The sequence below is a fragment of the Oratosquilla oratoria genome, chromosome 12, assembly GCF_046742065.1.
Source record: "Oratosquilla oratoria isolate Oo_2021 chromosome 12, ASM4674206v1, whole genome shotgun sequence".
Lineage (NCBI taxonomy): Eukaryota > Metazoa > Arthropoda > Malacostraca > Stomatopoda > Squillidae > Oratosquilla > Oratosquilla oratoria.
In genome coordinates, this window is record NC_134788.1 from 7718396 (window position 1) to 7743717 (window position 25322).

Here is a 25322-nt window from a genome sequence, read left to right on the forward strand (position 1 = left end):
AATGAGGAAACAGCGAGTGCAAAAACTATACAAGAATTTAAGATCAAACTGGAAGCTGAAAGATTCAAAATCGGGTCACTACGAGCATAGCTCTCTTCCCGTATAATACAACAAGGTAAATACATTTAACCCCTTCCATACGGTGCCGCACACGTAGGCGTCATGGGGAGCGAGTGTATTCGCGAGGCTGCCATATCGGCGTCTTGATTATATTTATTGTAGTCGCCCCTCCATAATGACATTCTCTCTAATTCTTTTGTAATCGCATTTTCTATGGTTATCAAAATTCACGGGTGAAGAGAGAACGATCGATATAAGCGGTGACTATATTTTATGATGCGAGTATTATTACGACACGTCGTACGGCTGGCATTGGTTGCTGCCACCGAGATCTAAGTCCATGACGCCTACGTGTGCGGCACCGTATGGAAGGGGTTAAACTTCTCTCTGCCTCTCTTAAATTCCAAGTCTCTGCCCCATACAGTATTGTTGGCACAATCACCCCTTCATATAATCTTCTCTTTACATCCATTCTCAGGTGCTTTTTTCCCATATGTGACCCAAAATAATTAAAAACTATCAACTTCCTCCAGTCTATCTCCTTTAAGACTTCCAAGTCAATGGCATCCTCTCCCCTTGTACATCTCATCAAAAAACAATTCCATATAAACATGTAGATTCTGAGGATGAAAATATTGGTTTCATTATAAGTTGACTGAAAGTTATTGAAAAAGTATCACTTACATACATACATATACCAAAGGCTTTTCCCCCCTTACATGGGGGTTAGCCAAAAAAGAAAAAGGCATAGAAATCCCTCCCACCCATTTCCTTTCCCATATATTTCACTCCCCTCCACCCTCCCTCCTATTTTGGCATCTCCTGGATGACGGGTCATCCCTGCATCCTGTCCACTGCCCTGGGTCAGAAGCAGTGTCCCAAGACACAGCACATCCACAGCAAGGCCGCTTCATTACGCTGATTTGCTGCGGCAGATCCAAAGCACTTCAGCAGACGAGGTACCGGAAGAGTGGTTTAAAGCCAGTTGGGGCTGGTTCGACAATTTTAGAAAAAGGACCGGTATTCACTCCTTTGTCAAGCATAGTGAGGCAGCAAGTTTGGATGTGAAGGTAGCTAAGGCTTATTGTAAACCTTTTGGCGATCTGATAACCAAAGGATACACCCCCAGCAAGTCTTCAACTGTGAAAAGACAGGGCTCTTCTGGAAGAAGATGCCGAAGACGACTTACATAATGGCAGAAGAGGATGCCAAGACACAAACCCATGAAAGATAGGTTGACTCTTACACTGTGCACCAATGCGAGTGGTGACTGTGCTGCTGCTCGTGTATCATTCAGAAAACCGCAGAGCCTTTAAGTCACACAAGATTAGAAAAGAAAAAATGCAGGTTATAAGGAGGGCAAACCCAAAGGCGTGGGCCACCAGGCAATTCTTTGTGAGGTGGGTAAACCTGATCTTTGTTCCTTCTGTTAAGAAGTATCTCCAGGAAAATAATCTACCCATGCAAGCCCTGCTTGTCCTTGACACAAACCCTGGAAGACAACATCCTCGAAGAGTTCAAGTTTATTACGGTTCTCTACCTTCCTTACCCCACACTGGCACTTTCAGTACAAAGTGACCCCATTTGGAATGAAAAATAGTGGATTGCCAGGTGTTAAGAGTATACTCGGATGACATAGTTGTGTTCTATGATACATGGTGTGATTACATGCACAGGTTGAGGAGTTTACTTGACAGACTAAAACAAGCCCAGCTTACTGTAAACCTGAAGAAGTGTGCCTTTGGGAGGAGCACCATCAACTATCTGGGACATTAGGTTGGCCAGAATTGCATCACGCCATTAACCCCTTCCATACGGTGCCGCACACGTAGGCGTCATGGACTTAGATCTCAGTGGCAGCAGCCAATGCCAGCCGTACGACGTGTCGTAATAATACTCGCATCATAAAATATAGTCACCGCTTATATTGATCGTTTTCTCTTCACCCGTGAATTTTGATAACCATAGAAAATGCGATTACAAAAGAATTAGAAAGAATGTCATTATGGAGGGGTGACTACAATAAATATAATCAAGACGCCGATATGGCAGCTTCGCTAATACACTCGCTCCCCATGACGCCTATGTGTGCGGCACCGTATGGAAGGGGTTAAAAGCCGGTGAAGTACATCACGGAATTCCAGGTCCCGTAGACATAGTGAGGCATCAGAAGATTCCTGGGCATGCTTGGATTCTATCAGAGGTACTGTCCAGACCTTGCAGAGGTAGCTGCTTTTTTAACCCTCATACTCTCTTATAATCATTTCTAATAGGATAAAGGTACTGATGCAGCCATTGAGGAATGTGAGAAGCTTCTCTAAGGTCATCCTGTCTTGATAGCTCCTGATTATAGTACATGCATACATACATACATATACCGAAGGCTTTTTCCCCCTTACAAGGGAGGTAGCCAAAAAGAAAAAGGCATAATAACCATTCCCACCCACTCCATCCCAAATACACTCCACTCCCCTCCACCCTCCCTCTCATCTTGGCACCTCCTGGATGACGGGTCATCTCTGCATCTTGTCCACTGCCCAGGGTCAGAGGCAGTGTCGCAAGACACAGCACATCCACAGCAAGGCCGCTTCATTAAATCGGCAACCCGCCCTCCCCTCTCTGTCCCCTCATGCAGAAAAGGAAAAGACAAGGAGAAATCCCTTTGGGATGCCAGTCATGTAACAGTAGGTGCTATGCTTGCTCAGGAAAAGGATGGTGTCATGAGGCCTATCTCATTAATGTCTCAGCTTCTCAAGGATTATCAAAGGCGATATTCTACCTTTGAAAAGGAAGTCCTCAGCCTCATACTAGCTTTGAAGAAATTCCAGATTTTGTTTTACATAAAAAGGCAATCATCCTGAGTGATTATAACCCCTTGAAGTATATCATGGGTGGGAAAACAAAGAATGACAGATTAGCCAGATGGGCAATCCTGGGATATGATTTAAGTATTCAACATATCCTGGGAAAACAAAATGTAGTAACTGATGCCTTGTCACGTCCTGACACAAAATGTTCAACCCTTGCTTCACAGGCTTGAACGTTTTTATCCGGGAAAGGGAGATACGTCATGTTCCATGATGTGTCATGATACAAAGAGACATGGGTGTAGCACTGTAGTATATAAGGTACATATCATAACATGACCCATGTCTTCAAATAGTGTGACTCTTGCCACAATCTTAAGTGCATTCCTGGTGATGTTAAATTCAACCAGTAAGTGGGTTGCCTTGTGTTAGATAATAAGATTTGAACATAGAATTTAGCTGTGTCTCATACAAGAGTTTTGCTGTGCAGACGGCGGAGGGGTACACAATTGGGGCCTTCTCCCTAAGAGGTCAGAGGGCATGTAAACACTTGTGGCACATATGGAAGTAGTGCCTCCCTGTATACAAATTAACATGTTCAATAATTTTGATAGGTAGCTACTGATGTATTGTAAGCCTTCTTCACACAAAAATAAAGAAGTAGATGGATTTGTGTGAAGCCAGGTAAATAGGTACAGACCTTATAGATGCACACTTAGCGCCTGCTGTTGTGAGTTCCTGTTTAGAAGGGGAGGGATGTGGGTTATGTCTTGCTGATTCCCATGCTTGCACCCTGTTCTTCCCACCTCAAATTTATTGTAAGTTTAAATTAATATTTTTCATATTATAAAATAATAATTTTGCACTTCACCATTTTTATTTCATTCCCATGAAGAAATAAAGGTCCTATAAAAGGCATAGGCACACCAGTTGAATTAATTAAACTACTCAGACTGAGGCCTTGTCTGATTCAGGAATATTGTATACATACGCTAGTCCGTGACACCATCTCCAATCCCTAGCCCATTACCTTTGCATTTACATTTTGCACCACCCCATCCATGTATCAATTGAACAGCCAAGGTGATATAACACATCCCTGGCGAAGTCCCATCTTACCACAAACCATTCACTTCTTCCATTTCTAATCCTAACATAAGCTCTACTACTCTTGTAAAAACTCTTGACTGCTCTTAAAAGCTTTCCTCCTATCCCATATATCTGCAGTACCGCCCAGTGCCTTCCTGTCTACCCTGTCATAAGCCTTTTCCAAATCCATAAAGACCCCAAAAACATCATTACCTTTTCCTAAAGCTTTCTCACATATCTGCCTTACCACAAAAAACTGATCCACACAACCCCTACCTTTCCTAAACCCACACTGTTCCTCACCAATTACTCCCTCTGTTCCTCTCCTAATCTTCTCAATCAAGACCCTCCCATAAGCCTTCCCAACTATGCTCAACAAATTGATACCTCTGAAATTACTACACTCACACTTGTCCCCTTTTCCCTTGTAAAGTGGAACTATACTATATATGCTATTATGCTAATAACAATAATATATATATATACATATATATGATGTAAGCGGAATAGGAAACACAGGAGTCTTAGTCTTGAGTTTATTCCCGACTAGTTTCGCAGGTATGCTTTTTCATCCTGCACCTTTGAAAAAGCATACCTGCGAAACTAGTCAGGAATAAACTCAAGACCAAGACTCCTGTGTTTCCTATTCCGCTTACATCAACCTGTCAGAATGTCTCAACATATATATATATATATATATACATACATACATACATATACCAAGGCTTTTTCCCCCTTTCAAGGGAGGTAGCCAAAAAGGGAAAGGCATAAAAACACTCCCACCCATTTCATCCCTAAATACACTCCACACCCCTCCCACCCTCCCTCTCATCTGAGCACCTCCTGGATGACGGGTCATCCCTGCACTTTGCCCACCGCCCTGGGTCAGAAGCAGTGTCGCAAGACACAGCACATCCACAGCAAGGCCGCTTCATTTAATCGGTGACCCCCCCTCTCCGTCCCCCCTTGCATATAAGGAGAGGACGGGGAGAAATCCCTTCGGGCTGCATCAAAATTTACTCACACATACTACCCCGCCCCCCACCACATACATACATACATATACCAAGGCTTTTTTCCCCCTTCCAAGGGAGGTACCCAAAAAGGAAAAGGCATAAAAACATTTCCACCCATTCCATCCCTGAATACACTCCACACCCCTCCACCCTCCCTCTTATCTTAGCACCTCCTTGATGATGGGTCATCCCTACACCTTGTCCAAGGCTTTTTCCCCTTAAAAGGGAGGTAGCCAAAAAGAAAAAAGGCATAAAATCATTCCCACACATTCCATCCCTGAATACACTCCACTCCCCTCCACCCTCCCTCTTATCTTAGCACCTCCAAGTATATATATATATATATATATATACATATATATATATATATATATATATATATATATATATATATATATATATATATATATATATATACATATATATATATATATATAATGGAATGAGGAATAGACATTTGGGAATGGATGCCAAGAATGAAGGAGTGAAGGAGTGATTGTGCCAATAGCACTGTATGGGGCAGAAACATGGAACATAAGAGAGGAAGAGAGAGGGAGTTTGAATGTGTTTGAGATGAGGTGTCTGAGAGGTGTGATGGGGGTTACTAGGCTGGATAGGGTGAGATATGAGGAGGTGAGGAGGAGAACAGGGGTGGAAAGGGGGTTGGGAGATAGGGTTGATGAAAGAGTATTAGGATGGTTTGGACACATGGAAAGAATGAGTGAAGAAAGACTAGTAAAGGAGGTATGGAAGGCAGATGTGGAGGGAGTGAACATGAAGGGACGTCCTAGGATGAGGTGGATGGATGGGGTGAAGGGGGCTTTGGGGAAGAGGAGAATGTTTGTTGAGGAAGGACGGGAGAAGACAGAAGACGGGTGAATGGAGAATGGTTGCATATGAATGATGTTGTGATGCATGAGGTGGAATGGGGATGGGGGGTGAGGTAGTATGTGTGAGCAAAATTTGACACAGCCCAAAGGGATTTCTCCCTGTCTTCTCCTTTTATGCATGGGGGGACGGAGAGGGGGGTCGCCGATTTAATGAAGCAGCCTTGCTGTGGATGTGCTGTGTCTTGCGACACTGCTTCTGACCCAGGGCAGTGGACAAGGTGCAGGGATGACCCGTCATCCAGGAGGTGCTAAGATAAGAGGGAGGGTGGAGGGGTGTAGAGTGTATTCAGGGATGGAATGGGTGGGAATGATGTTATGCCTTTTCCTTTTTGGCTACCTCCCTTGTAAGGGGGAAAAAGCCTTAGTATATGTGTGTATGTGTGTATGTATGTATGTATGTATATGTATATGTATATATATATATATATATATATATATATATATATGCAGAAGAAATCACTTGAACGCGTGATACTAGTATGCAGACAAACCACTGGGAAAATGAAAGAGATGAGACCGAGCGCTTTCGTCTATTCAGACATTTTCAAGGTATAGATACATAAAAGAGACAAGTATATATACTCAGAAGGTTAAGGTGGATCTCTCCCAGTGCCATATTGGCTCAAGTGTCCGGACATTTGGTTTACAATTTTTGTTATGATAAATTCATCCAATTTGTATAATCCTTGACTTAAATTTAAATTATTAACAAATGTATTCTTGATCAGACTGGATTCTATGATGTTTCTATTCAAATAAGAATTACTTTTGACAATTACTTTAGCTTCATTCCAATTGATACAATGGTTAAAATCCCTAAGATGGACAAATAACGCGTTGGACGTTTGACCACTTCTAACGCTATATTTGTGTTGCTTTATTCTAACATTTAATTCCTTTCCAGTCTGACCAATATAGCATTTGTTGCAATCTTTACATGGAATTTTATATACACAGCCTTCCTTATTTTCAGGGGAATTTTTAATCAAAAGACTTTTGACTGTGTTGGAGTTCCTAAAAATGGTTTGGATGTTGAAATTCTAAGAATATGCGGCAATTTAATGAAGTTGTCATGATACGGAAGAACGAGAAGATTTTTAGAATTAAATTTTTCTTTAGTTTTGTCATCAAAATAAGACTTTCTAGCCATTTTTTGAGAAATTTCAATTAGATGATTTGGATACTTTAATTTTAAAGCTATATCATTTATTCTTGAGAATTCATCATCCAAAAACTCCGGACTACAAATCCGATAAGCACGAAGGTACATTGAAGATAACACAGATGCTTTGGTCCTGTAATGATGAGAAGAGTAAAAATGAACATATGAAAGAACATTGGTGGGTTTCCTATAAACATCAAATTTGAAAGACCTTTCGTTTCTGTATATCAATACATCAAGGAAAGGTAATTTATTATTTTTTTATATTTCAATGGTAAAATTGATTGAAGGGACTAAGGCGTTAAGTTGTGACAAGAAAGTTGACGGGTCAGCATTAACAGGCCAAATGCACAAAATATCATCAATGTACCTAAACCAAGTAACATTTTGGGGGAGAATATTGGGTAACAACCTTGTTTCAAAAAATTCCATATAAAGATTGCTAAGAATTGGAGAAATCGGATTACCCATTGCCATACCGAAATTCTGTAAATAATAGTTACCGTTAAACACAAAATGAGATTCAAAAACACACAATTTAATTAAATCAATAATGGTGGCAGTAGGCAGTGGTAAATCAAATTTCTCAAATTCTAATTAAAGATAAACTAATAAATCAAAAACCGGAACACGGGTGAATAACGAAGTGATATAACTAATAAGAGAAAAATCATAGTTAATATTAAGGTTATTAAGTTTGTTAACTAACTCTACATTGTTGTGTATGTGGCTGTGGGAAATTGTCCCTACTAGAGGGCTCAAAACGGACACAAGCCCCTTGGCCAAATTGTACCCAGCAGATCCTCGGGAACATGTAATGGGTCTTCAATCAATTTTACCATGGAAATAGAACAAAATAATCAATTACATTTCCTTGATGTATTGATATACAGAAACGAAAGGTCTTTCAAATTTGATGTTTATAGGAAACCCACCAATGTTCTTTCATATGGTCATTTTTACTCTTCTCATCATTATAGGACCAAAGCATCTGTGTTATCTTCAATGTACCTTCGTGCTTATCGGATTTGTAGTCCGGAGTTTTTGGATGATGAATTCTCAAGAATAAATGACATTGCTTTAAAATTAAAGTATCCAAATCATTTAATTGAAATTTCTCAAAAAATGGCTAGAAAGTCTTATTTTGATGACAAAACTAAAGAAAAATTTAATTCTAAAAATCTTCTCGTTCTTCCGTATCATGACAACTTCATTAAATTGCCGCATATTCTTTGGAATTTTAACATCCAAACCATTTTTAGGAACTCCAACACAGTCAAAAGTCTTTTGATTAAAAATTCCCCTGAAAATAAGGAAGGCTGTGTATATAAAATTCCATGTAAAGATTGCAACAAATGCTATATTGGTCAGACTGGAAAGGAATTAAATGTTAGAATAAAGCAACACAAATATAGCGTTAGAAGTGGTCAAACGTCCAACGCGTTATTTGTCCATCTTAGGGATTTTAACCATTGTATCAATTGGAATGAAGCTAAAGTAATTGTCAAAAGTAATTCTTATTTGAATAGAAACATCATAGAATCCAGTCTGATCAAGAATACACTTGTTAATAATTTAAATTTAAGTCAAGGATTATACAAATTGGATGAATTTATCATTTCGAAAATTGTAAACCAAATGTCCGGACACTTGAGCCAATATGGCACTGGGAGAGATCCACCTTAACCCTCTGAGTATATATACTTGTCTCTTTTATGTATCTATACCTTGAAAATGTCTGAATAGACAAAAGCGCTCGGTCTCATCTCTTTCATTTTCCCAGTGGTTTGTCTGCATATATGTATATGTATATGTATATATATATATATATACATAGATACATAAATATAAATAAAACATTGCTTCCTATAGAGATGCCTTAACCCATTAAACTCCGATGACAAGATGTCTTGTCATTTGGTCAAATAAAACAAAAAATCATAAAACACCAAAATGTTTGATCAAACATTTTGGTGTTTTATGATTTTTTGTTTTATTTGACCAAATGACAAGACATCTTGTCATCGGAGTTTAATGGGTTAACTCCTGAAATAGCTTAAAAGTTAATATTGCCCAAGCTAAGTTAGTGCAGTTTCAAAGTTTGGCAGCATGATAGCTGGAGAAAGCGAGCCACCATCTCTTAGGTATAACCCCTTTCCTGTATATTACAATTAGGTAAACAAAGACACACATGAAGTCTGTTTTAATCATTAGAGATGAAGACCCTAGCTCCTGGGAGTATTGCTCTTTTACTATGCATTACAACTATGTAAATGCAAAACATGTGCTAGCCTACAGCTGCTAATATCTATACACTATGTAATACATTATCAGATAGCCCAAGTTACTAAAGTAGGCATGTGGTGGGTTTGTGATATGAAGTCTGTTAGGGCACAGAAAACTTGTTTATATAAAATCTACAACATAAATATGTCTGATACAGCCTCCTGTTTAGTTGCCATGGAACCAACTACAGGTACTTGTGCACTATGGTCCTGCAGGGTCATGTCCCTGTTGCCCATTTTCAAAACCTGTTGACACCATCTCCATCTGGAGGTGTTCCTCTGAAGGTTCTGTGACACTTGGTCTTTGGATTGGGCTCAAGATCAAGGGTGATTATTTACTTTACCTTTTTACACAAGGAGAGCTATCAGCACCCAATTGCTCACCTCCTACTACTACTACTAGCTGGTCACATAGAAAGTTTCACACAAATATAATGCAAACAAGAACACAAAGTTTCTTCCCCAAGAGATTTACAAGAGAATCTGAGGACCACTGCCAGCCACTGCAGGGCCTGTAGGCTTCGTGTCGGTAAACTCGAGGCAATAGATATATTCATCAGTTAGCAGATATACATATCAATTTTTCATAAAACAGATAGACATGCAGGGAAAATATAAGAACATACCTGAATTTAGGAAGCAATGATTCATTTGTCTGGCATTCAACACTGCAGAAGGATTTAACAGGCGAAGAGGGTATAGACTCAAAATGAACCTTCTTTTTCCTTCTACGCTTTGCAACACCGTCGGGCGTTCCAAATTTCATGTTTACGCCTAAAGCACCTGGACGAGAGATGGGTATCAAATAAGTGTCCAGTAAAACTGAACTACTTTAAATCTTAGGCTACCTTTAATATCTAATCATACGATATGTGAATGTAGATTTTTTCAAAGCTTTTATATACACAAGGGAAAAAACTGGTGTTCATTGAAAATGCAGAGGACCTATCTATTTATATACCAAGGGGTTCTCACCCAGTTGGTTACAGACACACGTATGCTAATTACAAAAGAGCAATCTGGGAATTTTCACTGAAGAGACAACAACAATTTGAGACACTAAACAATACACCAATCACAGACATGTACATTGCTGTGCACACCTTCAACATAATCATACAAAACACACACAAAAAAAATACATCCCCAGAGGTAACAGAAAATCACGCAACCCAAATTTCACAACAGAAATTTGAGGCTTCATGAAACACCATAACACACAAGCATTCCACCACCACAACTATCCCTCAGAAAATAGCAGACCAAACACCATGATCAACAACGAAATACATGAACAAAAAACCCTAAATTGGCTAACATATGTCAACACACTCAATCACAATAACACCAGAAAAATCTACAAGACACACAACAGCATTACACTATCCAACAGTAACACATCACACACACAGCAATCAACACAAATTGTTGGAGAATCCTATAACTTTCTAAGATCAATAAAAGTAGCATTTACCTATTTGGACGAAGAAATGATTAAAAAAATATTAGTCACACTGATAAGGTGACATTGCAGTCACCCAGTACCAAAAAGAATATAAAGAAAATTGAAAGAATCCAGAGAGCAACCACAAAAATGGCTTCAGCACTTTCAAACTTGTCATATGAAGAGAGACTGGTTAAATTGGAGTTACCTACTTTGGAGCAAAGAAGAGAGAGAAGCAACTTACTGACCATCTATAGAATCATGAAGGGCACAGAAATAATCAAGAAAAGACTGGTTAAATTAGGACAAGAGAAACACAAGAGGACATGGCAAGAAACTCAAAAGGGATAGTTATAAAAGAGATCTGAAGAACATTTTTCCACACAGAGTGGTGGACACTTGGAGCAAACTGGATGAAACAGTAGTGTGTGCAAAAAACATTCACAAATTTAAGACGAAACTAGACACTGCAAGATACAAAGGCTGGACACCACGAGCGTAGCTCCCCTTCCTGTAAAATACAACAGACAACAAACAAGCTCTCATAAATCACTTTGTACAGACAAACCATCTCATCCCTCACCCTGACAGACAACATATTATCCAACATAAGAAAGATTCCTCATAGATTCAGACTATACACCCTGCATAGACAGTCATAACCTCAAGCATTCATCTGCTTGTGGTCCAGACAACAAAAGTAACATCCATCTAAAACACCTCTGACCACACAGAATACATATACTCACCAACATTCCAAACTACAGCTATTCACACAACACCATACCCAACATCTGGAAGCATGGGGCAGTCATCACAATACCCAAACATAACAAATACCTAACAGTTCCAGTATCACACTACCCAATCAATGATATGGTTTAACCATATCTACATATCTATCACTGAAAAAGTGCACAAAATAGCTTACCCTCTGCCTCTTCAGAAATATCATCTCCAGACTGGGAAACATCTGAAATGTTCAGGTCCTCCTTGATAAAAGGCAACTCTCTTTTTAAAGGAGGTACTGCAGGCTTCAGGAAATCATGTTCAAGGTGAAGGCGCTCTATTTCCATTCCTACTACGCTCTTGCGCATCAAGCGTTGAATAGCTGGGGCTGCCCATGTCTCCCTCCGATTCTTTTTCTTAACCTTATCATGAGGAAAAATAAATTAGAAATAATATCTTCCATCTCTGCATTGTTGGCTTTTTTTTTTTTTCTTTTTTTTTTTATCAATGTGAATTTAATACTTCAAACCAAATTACATTCAACTGTCTCGGGTGCTTTTACCATTCATGGGTGATGCAGTTGGTAAAATAGTTTCTACCTACTTCTATGTCCTGGATGATAGGGGCAACTATTTCTCATGCAATTAATACAAAAATTTAAAGTTTTATAAATTCCTTTTAATCTTGCATTAAGTTCCCCTGTTTCTAATTCTTTTGAGAACAGGTTTAAACATTTAAACTAGTTTTTGTATTATTTAATCTTATACTTGGTACAAGATTTGTGGCTCCATGCTATACTCTTTCCAATTTATCAATGTCTTGAAATCTGGGGACCATACAGAAAAGGTATATTTTAAGCGTTGTTGGACCGGTAATATATAACTGGTTGCCATGTACAAGTGCATGAAGCAGCTGGCTCTGCTGTTGATACTGTGTCCTATTGTATTGCTTCTGACCTAGGCAGTGGGTGGGTTGCACAGGAATGATTCTTCATCCATGAGGAGCAAAGATGAGGAAGAAATAAATAGGTAATGGATGCTGGTGAGGGTTGTTGTGTGTTTAAGCCTTTAAACTCCGATGACAAGATTCTTGTCATTTGGTCAAATAAAACAAAAAATCATAAAACACCAAAATGTTTGATCAAACACCAGAAAAATACGACGTCAGTCCTCGCTTCGTGCGAGGACTGACGTCGTATTTTTCTGGTGTTTGATCAAACATTTTGGTGTTTTATGATTTTTTGTTTTATTTGACCAAATGACAAGAATCTTGTCATCGGAGTTTAATGGGTTAAGCCTTGGCTGGTTATCTTCAATATAAAGGAAAAGGAACCTTCTGGTACATCTATTGATCTATAAACAGTGAGTCCTCCTTATACGGTAATTCTTTATCCAGTAAATTCACAGTTACGGTATTTGGTAATTACCAGGGCTGGGGAGTCGGAACACAAAACCTCCGACTCCGACTCCTCTATTTTTGGCACCACCGACTCCGACTCCTCTTCATGTAATTAATTGATTATGGCCTACATATTTTATAAAGCCTATGCAACACACATACGCTCCAATCTTGAGTAGACTTATATCATTATAACTGGTTTATATCAATGAATAAATATATATGTTATAGTGTGGCTTTCCTATGTTTGACCTCTTCATTAACCACTTCCATATGGTGACGCCTACGTAGGTGTCATGAGGATCAAGTGGGTACGCGATGACGCCGATGTTGGCGTCTTGATTATATTTATTGTAGTCGTACCTACGTAACTTCCATTCTCTCTAAACTGGCTTCATCATATTTTCTATGGTTATCAAAATTCACAGGTGAAAGAGAGTGAATGATTAAGCACTGACTTTATTTTTTATAATGCGATTATTATGACGCAACATCGCACGTCGGGCAGCTAATGCTGCCAGATGTGCGATGTGCCCCGGAGTGAAGAGGTTAATACTTTATAACTGAAGTAGAGACAAAACTTTTGAAAGGATATTGAAGAAAATTCAGTAAAAAGATTCTACAATGTAAGACATTTGGCATAATATATATCTTTGTAAATAAGTGATAAGTACTGTTTTTTATAACAAAAGTTGAAATATAACTCTTGTAAATATATGTAAGATTTTTTTACAGTTTTGCAAATACAAAATAAAAAAAATTAAAATACTTTATAAAAGAAGTTTAGGCAAATTTCTTGAAAGTACACATTAAATATAGAGAAAATAAACCTTATTGATACGAGTACGGTACAAGGTCGAGTGTTACGGCTGTACATGCATGATACTGAAAGGTATATGTGTCATAAATACTTTTTGGGTATCATTATACTTCATATGTTTTCATACCTTCTTTTGTCTTAATGTACTGAAATTACGGACACAAGTACCTCTTGGTTTAACTACATACTGGTACTGCTATGCGATTATTGCGATGGACATTACTCTGGTTCTGGAACCGATCTTATCGATACGAGTACAAAACAAGATACAGCTGAACTTGTTTGAAACGTGAAACATTTTTTTCAATTTTAAATATCCTTATTTCAATAATTCAATGTTAAAAAGTATAGAGGGGAAAAAGAAGGGGAAAGGAGTGAAGAGATAGTATCATTGCGTTGGTCTACAGTTGAAATCATAATTATCCTACTGTTTGGCAACACAGCAGCGGGAGAAACTACCAAACTGATGGAGTGATGGAAACGATGCATATGGAACTTGACAGGAATATTACAGCTCCCGTGACTGTGTGTCAACAGAAGGTGAAAAATGGAGGTGTTTAATTTATTCAAGTAATACTTTGGATGTTTATCGGTCTATGTATAAATTTGAAAGCCAGCGTTGCACAAGGACGTTTTGGGGGTTTAGTGGAATGACCACGAAGATAAGACGATGAGATTTATTATATTTTATAAAATTATTTCTTTTATATAATCTACTTATAAGGAGTGTGCACTGCATAACTCTACAGACTAAACGAAGGCCTTATAAAATGTAAATTTAACTGGAGTCGGAGTCGGTATATTTTTACAGACTCCGACTCCAGTGACACCGTAAATGCTTCCGACTCCGACTCCCCAGACATGGTAATTACTATCCTTGATTCTATTTACAGTAAGAAAAATTCACAGATATGGTATCTGCTCGTGTTTTGGAGGTAAAATTTTATATTCTGAAGAGGAAAGAGCAGGGAAAAGGTAGTATGTCTGCCATAAGTCAAAACTTGGGTTCAGTAAACAGTAATTTCAATTTGCGGTAAGGTTTTCAGGAACGCATATGTACCGTATAATGAGGACTCACTGTACCAAGGGCTTCTTTCTCCTTATAAGGAAGGTAGCCAAGAAAAGTTCTGGTATACAGATAGATTGATAGTAATCTAATTTTTTTATTTCCTTCGAGATTCTTATATATGACAGGGCTTTTTCATTAATTTTGAATTTTCCTATACAGATTCCCATGTTTTCTTTGGTCATATTTACAGAGTTTGGGAGAGTATGTGATAGAAGAAAGCTAAAGATAAATGTGGGTAAAAGTAAGGTGATGAGATGTACAAGGGGTGAAAGTGGCAGTAGACTGGAAGTGAGCATTAAGGGAGAGTGACTGGAGGAAGTGGATAGTTTTAGATACTTGAGTGCAAATGTGGCAGGAAAAGGTGGAGTGGAGGTGGAGGTAGAATGTAGATTGAGAGAAGCGAGTAAATGCCTTGGTGGATTAAAGAGTGTAATGAGGAATAGACATTTGGGAATGGATGCTAAGAGGAGACTGTATGAAGGAGTGATTGTGCCAACAGCACTGTATGGGGCAGAAACATGGAACATAAGAGAGGAAGAGAAGGAGTTTGAATGTGTTTGAGATGAGGTGTCTGAGAAGTATGATGGGGGTTACTAGGCTAGATAGAGTGAGAAATGAGGAGGTGAGGAGGAGAACAGGGGTGGAAAAGGAGCTGGGAGATAGGGTTGATGAAAGAATATTAGGATGGTTTGGACACATGGAAAGAATGAGTGAGGAAAGACTAGTAAAAGAGGTATGGAAGGCAGATGTGGAGGGAGTGAACATGAGGGGATGTCCTAGGATGAGGTGGATGGATGGGGTGAAGGGGGCTTTGGGGAAGAGGGGAATGTCTGTTGAGGAAGGACAGGAGAGGACAGAAGACAGGGGTGAATGGAGAATGGTTGTATATGGATGATGTTGTGATTGCATGAGGTGGAATGGGCGGGGGGGGGGGGGGTGAGGTAGTATGTGTGAGCAAAATTTGACGCAGCCCGAAGGAATTTCTCCCCGTCCTCTCCTTTTATGCAATGGGGGGACGGAGAGGGGGGGGTCGCCGATTTAATGAAGCGGCCTTGCTGTGGATGTGCTGTGTCTTGCGACACTGCTTCTGATCCAGGGCAGTGGACAAGGTGCAGGGATGACCCGTCATCCAGGAGGTGCTCAGATGGGAGGGAGGGTGGAGGGGTGTGGAGTGTATTCAGGGATGGAATGGGTGGAGATGATTTTGTGCCTTTCCTTTTTTGGCTACCTCCCTTGTAAGGGGGAAAAAGCCTTGGTATATGTATGTATGTATGTATATTTACAGAAATAACTAAAATTCTACTCATGATAACACATGACTCAGTCATATTTCAACTTGAGGTGAATATGAAACTAAAATAGCAGTTGACAATAATGCACATGCCTTCACTTCAATGCTGAAAACGACTGCTGGGAGACATGTGGGGCAGTTATCATTTTGAACAACCTTTCTGTTTCTAATGTACCCAGAATGCTTTGGATTCTCTTCAAATTAAGCAGCAATTTTCATTCCTAATTGTCACATTTTCCCCCCCTGATCATCTTTATATATCCCTCTGGGTAACTGAACAACTTATTATCATTTGGACTTTCATAACACTTAAATTTCCTGTAAAAGAATCTTTCTTGCATGCTTTTCTCTGTTTCTTTATCAAGCTGTCACCAATTACTCCCTCTGTTCCTCTCCTAAGCCTCTCAATCAAAACCCTCCCATAAGTCTTCCTAACTACACTTAACAAGCTAATCCCTCTGAAACTACTACACTAACACTTGTCCCACTTTCCCTTGTAGAGTGGAACTATATAGGCACTCCTCCAGTCCTTCGGCACTCTACCCTCTCTCCAGCAAATATTAAATAACCTCACCAGCCAGTCCACCTTAACTGTACCTCCTTTTCTTAGACATTCTGCATGGCATCTATTCAGACCAGGTGCCTTACCTGCTCTCATCATCTTAACAACTGCCTTCACTTCATCTTTCCCTATTTCTCTTCCATTTTCCTCACTCATCATGGTTATTTTCTTACCACTTCCCACTGCAAATACCTTTCCCTCCCTATCCTCCTTCACATTTAGCAAATCCCTTCCTCTCAGTGCCTTCTCTTCCATTATTATCTCTCCATCTGCACCTTTTACCTTTTCTTCTCTACTTGATTCGCCTCCTCTTCCCCTCCAATTTATTTCCAAAACATCTTTTTATTACTTTCAAAATTTTCTGTCATACTCTTACCTCATTTCACATCTGCTCTCCCCTTTACCTCCTTTATCTTATGCTTTACTTCTCTTTTCTTTTCTTTGTACCTCTCATGTTTCTCTAGTCCTATTTTGTAACCAATCTGTGAAAGCTCACTTCTTCTCTTCTACACCCTTCTTTGCTTCCTCATCCCACCATTCACTACCCTTCCTTCTATTTTCTCCTGTTCTCCTTGTTCCACACACCATCTTTGCACACCTTATGACTCCCTCTTTGAACCATCCCCATTCCTCCTCCACTCACAGTTCTACTCTATCCTTCACTCCCTCCCACTCCTCTCTCAGCTTCTTGTATTCCTCCTTTTCTTTCTCATTTAAGCAGTTCACTTTAAGCACCTCCCTACCTTCTGTCCCTTTCCTCTTTCTCCATCTATTCTCCACTGTCAACTTAACTTCCACCAAAAAAGCAATGATATTCCCCCACTCACTCCTCTTAGAAGATGTATATCCTTAACTCTTCCTACTATACTCCTGGTTACCATTACATAGTCCATTAACACTATCTACCACCCTTCCATCCACCACCCTCTCCCATGTGTATTTAGACTAGACTTCCTTCCTAAACCCTATATTTGCTGTGATCAACTCTCTTCCTAGACACATCTCCACCATCAATTCTCCACTACAACTTTTCCCTGGAACTCCACACTTTCCAACCACTCCATATATTGGTTCATTTCCTACCCAGCATTAATGTCTCCCAATACAACTACATTGGAATTTCTCCCTAATCCCTCTATGCCCTCATTTAAATCTATCCAAAACGCCTCCCTTTCTTCAACACCCTTCTCACTACCAGGCCCATATGCACTTACAAAAACCCACATTTCCCTTCCCAGTTTCACCTTCATCCACGTTAACCTTGAAGAAAACTCCTTCCACTCCACTACATGATTACCTATCTCTTCACTTACTAGTATAGCCACCCCTTCTCTCCTGCATCCTCTCTTCACTCCTGAGATCCTCCCAACTACACTCCCAAACTCAAAATTGCCCCTCCCTTTCAACTTAAGTTTCACTTAGTGCCAACATATCCATCTTTTTCTCACAAACATACTGCCTATCTCTTCCCTTTTACTCTTATCTATACCACATCCATGCACATTAAAAGACCCAAACCTTAAGGTACTGGTTGGAAAACTCCTAGACCCTCTTATGCCTTTACTTTTTTCAGGAATGTCCCTTGTGGGGTTACAGGGAGTAAGATACCTAGTCCCATCCCCGTCCCTTTTTTGTTGCCTCATACAACTCGAGTGGAAAGACTTGGTGGCAGTATTCTTTTCCCCCACCACAGGGTTAGGTGAAAAAAAGGAAATGAATATTCAGAGAAATTGTACAGGACAGTAACAAGGGGTGGGGGGACAGCATAACAGAGGGACAGTCACAGTATAATAAAGTATCATTATTTCTCTATTAACAGAGATTTCCTCTACCTCAGACAAAATGATGTGTGGCTCTGGTCTGTAGGGGCGCCCCATATAGACCCTAAAGTATCAGCTGCATGCTACTTGGCAGCTTTTAACCTCATAATAACATGCATCCAATACTCCAGACAGGGTAATACATATATATATACATATAGAAAAAAAAATTATAGCCAATGCTGGGTTGTCTTCCTCCCTGGCTAGGACTGTCTGGAACCAATGCAATTTTGTCCATAGTGGGCACTGGGAATCAAACTTATGAGCACCTGCTCTTGAGTTCAACACTGTATCCACTAAGCTACCACATGCAAATATGTACAATATATGGTACCAAAATAGCTGAGCAGCCAAACCAGTATGGAGAACTAAATACTACTAAAAACATGACCCTGGGGAACAAATATGCAAATCATAATCCCACTAGGTGATACGGCCTAAGCTCAAACAATACACGAGTTCAAATCTAAATATGATAATTGGAAATCAAAGATATAGATTAACCCCTTTGATATGATGATGCCTATGTAGGCGTCATGAGGAGCAAGTGGGTACGCGAGGATGCCGATGTCGGTGTCTTGATTATATATATTGTAGTTGTACCTGCGTGACCCCCATACTCTGTAAACTGGCTTCATCATATTTTCTATGGTTATCAAAATTCATGGGTGAAAGAGAACAAGCAATACAGTGGTAATTTTGTTTTTTATACAGCATCGCACATCTGGCAGCTAATGCTGCCCGCGAGATTTTGACCCAGAGTGAAGGGATTAAGCTGGAATCATACATGAATTTGAGTCTCAATATGTTAGAATATTAGAGAATAGATGGAACCCTACTCCTTTCCTGTGTACTACAATTAGGTAAATACTTACTTTAACCTGATGGACGGGAAGAGCATGGCTGGAGACTATCATTTTCTCTGAAAGTTGTTTTATTTTGTCTTGCAAATCCTTGTTTCGTCGTTCTTGTTCATCTAATTTTTCCTTCACCTACAAAGAAAAGGTAATGTTTGTACATATTCTAACTGGATTAATTTGTCCAACAGGTATGAGTAATGCATTTCTACAATACATAAATACATATACCAAAGGTTTTTCCCCCTTATAAGGGAGGTAGCCAAAAAACAAAGGCATAAAAACTACTCTCACCCATTCCATCCCCATCACACTCCACTCCCCTCCACCCTCTTCCCTCACTCTTATCTTGGAACCTCCTGGATGACGGGTCATCCCTGCATCTTGTTCACTGCCCTAGGTCAGAAGCAGTGTCGATACACACAGCACATCCACAGTAAGGCCACTTCATTAAATCGGCGACCTCCCATCTCCATCCTCTCATGCAGAAAAGGAGAAGACGATGAGAAATCCCTTTAGGCTGCGTCAATTTATTTTTCACACATACTCTCTCACACCCATCCCACCTCATGCATCACATCATCATCCATCTACAACCATTCTCCATTCACCCTTATCATCTGTCCTCTCTTGTAATTCCTCAACTGACATTCCCCTCTTTCCCATAGCCCCTTTTACCCCATCCATCCATCTCATTCTAGGTTGACCCCTCATGTTCACTCCTTCCACACCTCTTTCACTAGTCTTCACTCATTCTTTCCATGTGTCCAAACCATCCCAATACTCTTTTATCAACCCTATCTCCCAACTCCCTTTCCACCCCCGTTCTCCTACTCACTTCTTCATTTCTCACTCTATCCAGTCTAGCAACCCCTATCATATTTCTCAGACACCTCATCTCATTTCTACAATACTAATATTTAAACTAATAAATCATCAGCTTACCATTTCCACTTCCTGAGCTTTATTTGTTTTTTTCTCATTTTCCAAGGCTTCCTTCAGTTGGCCAATTTCCCGCATATAACGTTTCAGCAGTGCTGCATCTGACAAAACTTCATTTACAATTGGCTTATTTTTGACGGACTTCGCTCGTGAAGCAAACCTGTTACGCATAAAAGCAAATGGGTGTGAGACACACAAAAATAAATCTATCTGTATGCCAAAAGGCTTCTTCCCTTTATAAACATAGCCACCCAAGGCATGCACCACCCACCAACCATTTGATAACTTTTGATCTTTTTATGCTGTGTTTTGTTGGATGTGCTTGTGAAATGTAGTGTGAAGGGGATGCGGTGTTTAGGGTTCTGGGATAAAATCAAGTTCCTGTCATTTTCATGGGATGGAGGGAGGGATGGTGAATGAGAGTGGAGTGTATGGGGATGAAATAGGTGGGAGTGAAATTATGCCTTCTGACTTTGGCTAACTTTTCGTCTCTTTTCTGCATGAGGGGATGGAGGGGGGAGGCACCGATTAAATGAAGTGGCCTTGCTGTGGATGTGCTCTGTCTTGCTACATTGCTTATGACCCAGGGCAATGGGCCAGATGCAGAGATGACCAAACATCCAGGAGCCAAGAAAAGAGGGAGTGAGGGAGGGGTGGGAGTGAAATTATGCCTTTTTACTTTGGTTTTGGGAGCTGATGGACTGGCTGGTGAGGTTATTTAATGTTTGCTGAAGAGAGGGTAGAGTGCTGGAAGAATGGAGGAGTGTCTGTATAGTTCCACTTTACAAGGGAAAAGGGGAAAAGTACAAGTGTAGTAGTTTCAGAGGAATCAGTAAGTGTAGTTGGGAAGCTTATGGGAGGGTTTTGATTGAGAGGATTAGGAGAGGAACAGAGGTAGAGTAATTGGTGAGGAACAGTGTGGATTTAGGACAGGTAGGGGTTGTGTGGATCAGATTTTTGTGGTAAGACAGATATGTGAGAAAGCTTTGGGAAAAGGTAAGGATGTTTTTTGGGCTTTTATGGATTTGAAAAGGCTTATGACAAAGTAGACAGGAAGGCACTGTGGGAGATATTGCAGATATATGGGATAGGAGGAAAACTTTTAAGAGCAGTCAATAGTTTTACCACAAGAGTAGTAGAAGTTATGCTAGAATCAGAAATGGAGAGAGCGAGTGGTTTGAGGTAAACGTGGAACTTCATTAGGGATGCGTTATGTCGCCTTGGATGTTCAATCTTTACATGGATGGGGTGGTGCGAAAGGTGAATGCAAAGTTAGTGGGTCGTGGATTGGAGATGGTTAAAGAAAATGAAGAAAAGTGTGAGATAAGCCAGTTGTTGTTTGCTGACGACACTGCGCTTGTGGCAGGATCAGAGGAAGGATTGAGGAAGTTAATGACAGAGTTTGGGAAAGTGTGTGAAAGAAGGAAGTTGAAGATAAATGTGAATAAAAGTAAGGTAGATGAGATGTACAAGAGGAGAAAGTGGCAGCAGACTAGCTGTGAGTATTAATGGAGAGAGACTGGAGGAAGTAGATAGTTTCAGATACTTGGGTGTGAATGTGGCAAGAAAGGAAGGAGTGGAGGTGGAGGTAGATTGTAGATTGGGAGAAGCAAGTAAATGCCTTGGGGGATTAAATAGTGTCATGCAAAATAGACATTTGGGAATAGAGGCTAAGAGGAGGTTATATGAAGGAGTGACTGTGCCAACAGCACTGTACAGGGCAGAGACATGAAACATAAGAGAGGAAGAGAAGAGTTTAAATGTTTGAGATGAAATGCCTGAGAAGTATGGTAGGGGTTACTAGGCTGGATAAAGTGAGAAACGAGGAGGTGAGGAGAAGATCAGGGGTGGAAAGGGAGTTGGGAGATAGGGTGGATGAAAGAGTATTGGGATGGTTTGGACACATGGAAAGAATGAGTGAAGAAAGATTAGTAAAAGAGGTGTGGAAGGCAGAGGTGGAAGGAATGAACATGAGGGGGTAAATTAGGATGAGATAGATGGATGGGGTAAAAGGGGCATTGAGAAAGAGGGGAATGTTGAGGAAGAAAGAGAGAAGACAGAAGGTAGGGGAGAGTGGAGAATGTTTGTGTATGGATGATGCTGTGATGCATGGGAGTGGGTGGGATATGGGGGGTGAGGGAGTATGTTTGAATGATATCTTGATGCAGCCTGAAGGGCTTTCTCCGTCTTCTCTTTTTTTGCATGAGGGGACAGAGGGGGAGTCACCAATTACATGAAGCGGCCTTACTGTAGATTTGCTGTGTCTTGCTACATTGCTTCTGACCCAGGGCAGTGAGCAAGATGCAGGGATGACCTGTCATCCAGGAGGAGCCAAGATAAGAGGGGAGGGGTGGTGAATGGGAGTGGAGTGGGTGGGGATGGAAAGAGTGGTAGTAGATTTTATGCCTTTGTTTTTGGCTACCTCCCTTGCAAGGGGGAAAAAGTGCTAGGATACCTATGTTTTTTTTCTGTCAGTTCTGAAGGTCATACAAGTACCAAATGTAAGGCACCAACTCTCTCCAAATTAACATATGAACAAAGGTTGTCCAAATTGGAATTACCAACTCTGGAATAAAGAGAAAGAGGAGATCTACAGACTATTTATAGAATCATGAAAGGAATGAAAATCCTAGATAGGAATGACTTATTAAAATGAGACAATGGAAAAACAAGAGGACACAAAAAGAAACTCAAAAAGGATAACTAGAGAAGAGATCTGTAAAAAGAAAAAGAAAAAAGAAAAAGCTTCACACATAGAATAGGAGGCAAATCAGGTAGAGAAGAATACCTGGAATAATTTAAATAAAGAAACAGTGTGTGCAAACACTACTCAAGAATCTAAGAAAAAACTTGATGCTGAAAGATACAAAGGCAGGTCACCACAAGTATAGCTCCCTTCCTGTATAACACATACATACATACATATACCAAGGCTTTTTCCTCCTTACAAGGGAGGTACCCAAAAAGGAAAAGGCATAAAATCATTCCCACCCATTCCATCCCTGAATACACCTCACACCCCTCCACCCTCCCTCTTCTCTTAGCACCTCCTGGATGACGGGTCATCCCTACACCTTGTCCACTGCCCTGGGTCAGAAGCAGTGTCGCAAGACACAGCACATCTACAGCAAGGCCGCTTCATTAAATCAGCGACCCCCCCTCTCCGTCCCCCCATGCATAAAAGGAGAAAACGTGGAGAAATCCCTTCGGGATGCGTCAAATTTTGCTCATACATACTACCTCACCCCCCATCCCACCCGTCCATTCCACCTTATGCAATCACAACATCAACCATATACAACCATTCTCCATTCACCCCTGTCTTCTGTCCCCTCCCGTCCTTCCTCAACAGACATTCCCCTCTTCCCCAAAGCCCCCTTCACCCCATCCATCCACCTCATCCTAGGACGTCCCCTCATGTTCACTCCCTCCACATCTGCCTTCCATACCTCTTTTACTAGTCTTTCTTCACTCATTCTTTCCATGTGTCCAAACCATCCTAATACTCTTTCATCAACACTATCTCCCAACTCCCTTTCCACCCCTGTTCTTCTCCTCACCTCCTCATTTCTCACTCTATATAGCCTAGTAACCCCCATCATACTTCTCAGACACCTCATCTCAAACACATTCAAACTCCTTCTCTCTTCCTCTCTTATGTTCCATGTTTCTGCCCCACACAGTGCTGCTGGCACAATCACTCCTTCATACAGTCTCCTTTTAGCATCCATTCCCAAATGTCTATTCCTCATTACACTCTTCAATCCACCAAGGCATTTACTCGCTTCTCTCAATCTACATTCTACCTCCACCTTCACTCCACCATTTTCTGCCACATTTGCACTCAAGTATCTAAAACTATCCACTTCCTCCAGTCGCTCCCTTAATGCTCACTCCCAGTCTACTGCCACTTTCACCCCTTGTACATCTCATCACCTTACTTTTACCCACATTTATCTTTAGCTTTCTTCTATCACATACTCTCCCAAACTCTGTCACCAACTTCCTCAGTCCCTCCTCCAATCCTGCCACAAGTGCAGTGTCATCAGCAAACAACAGCTGGCTCACCTCCCACTTTTCTCCATTTTCTTTAACCATCTCCAATCCCTGACCCACTACCTTTGCATTTACCTCTCGCACTACCCCAACCATGTATAAGTTCAACAGCCAGGGCAACATAACGCATCCTTGACGAAGTCCCACCTTTACCACAAACCACTCACTCTCTCCATTTCTAATCCTGACACAAGCTCTACTACTCTCATAAAAACTCTTGACAGCTCCCAGAAGTTTTTCCCCTATCCCATATATCTGCATAACCTTCCACAGTGCCTTTCTGTCTACCCTGTCATAAGCCTTTTCCAGATCCATAAAAGCCCAAAAAACATCCTTCCCCTTTCCTATAGCTTTCTCACAAATTTGTCTTACCACAAAGATCTGATCTACACAACCTCTACCCATCCTAAATCCACACTGTTCCTCACCAATTACTCCCTCTGTTCCTCTCCTAATCCTCTCAATCAAGATCCTCCCATAAGCCTTCCCAACTACACTTAACAAGCTAATCTCTCTCAAACTACTACATTCACACTTGTCCCCTTTTCCCTTGTAAATTGGAACTATACAGGCACTCCTCAAGCACTCTACCCTCTTTCCAGCAAACATTAAATAACTTCACCAGCCAGTCCACCATCACTGTACCTCCTTTTTTTAGACATTCTGCATGGCATCCATCCAGACCAGGTGCCTTACCTCCTTTCATCATCTTAACAACTGCCTTCACTTCATCCTTCCTTATTTCTCCATTTTCCTCACTCATCACTCTCATTTTCTTAGCATTTCCCACTGCAGCTATATTTCCCTCCCTATCCTCCTTCGCATTTAGCAACTCCCTAAAATATTCTGCCCATCTTCCCCTTACTGCCTTCTCTTCCATTATCATCTCTCCATCTGCACCTTTTACCTTTTCTTCTCTACTTGATTCGCCTCCTCTTCCTCTCTTAATTTCTTTCCAAAACATCTTTTTATTACTTTCAAAATTTTCTGTCATACTCTTACCCCATTTCACATCTGCTCTCCTC

The 25322-nt window shown here is 40.5% G+C and overlaps 1 protein-coding gene across 1 annotated transcript in view; it reads right to left on the minus strand.

Annotated features, from left to right (window-relative positions):
• LOC143030935 (uncharacterized) overlaps positions 1 to 25322 on the minus strand; it is a 138708-nt gene that overhangs the window by 82787 nt on the left and 30599 nt on the right. Inside the window, exons 9-12 of the mRNA XM_076194215.1 lie at positions 20245 to 20401; positions 19318 to 19434; positions 11685 to 11904; positions 9936 to 10092 (exon numbers count right to left, since the gene is read on the minus strand). Coding sequence (XP_076050330.1) covers positions 9936 to 10092; positions 11685 to 11904; positions 19318 to 19434; positions 20245 to 20401 — 651 coding nt within the window. The remainder of the gene's footprint in view (positions 1 to 9935; positions 10093 to 11684; positions 11905 to 19317; positions 19435 to 20244; positions 20402 to 25322) is intronic.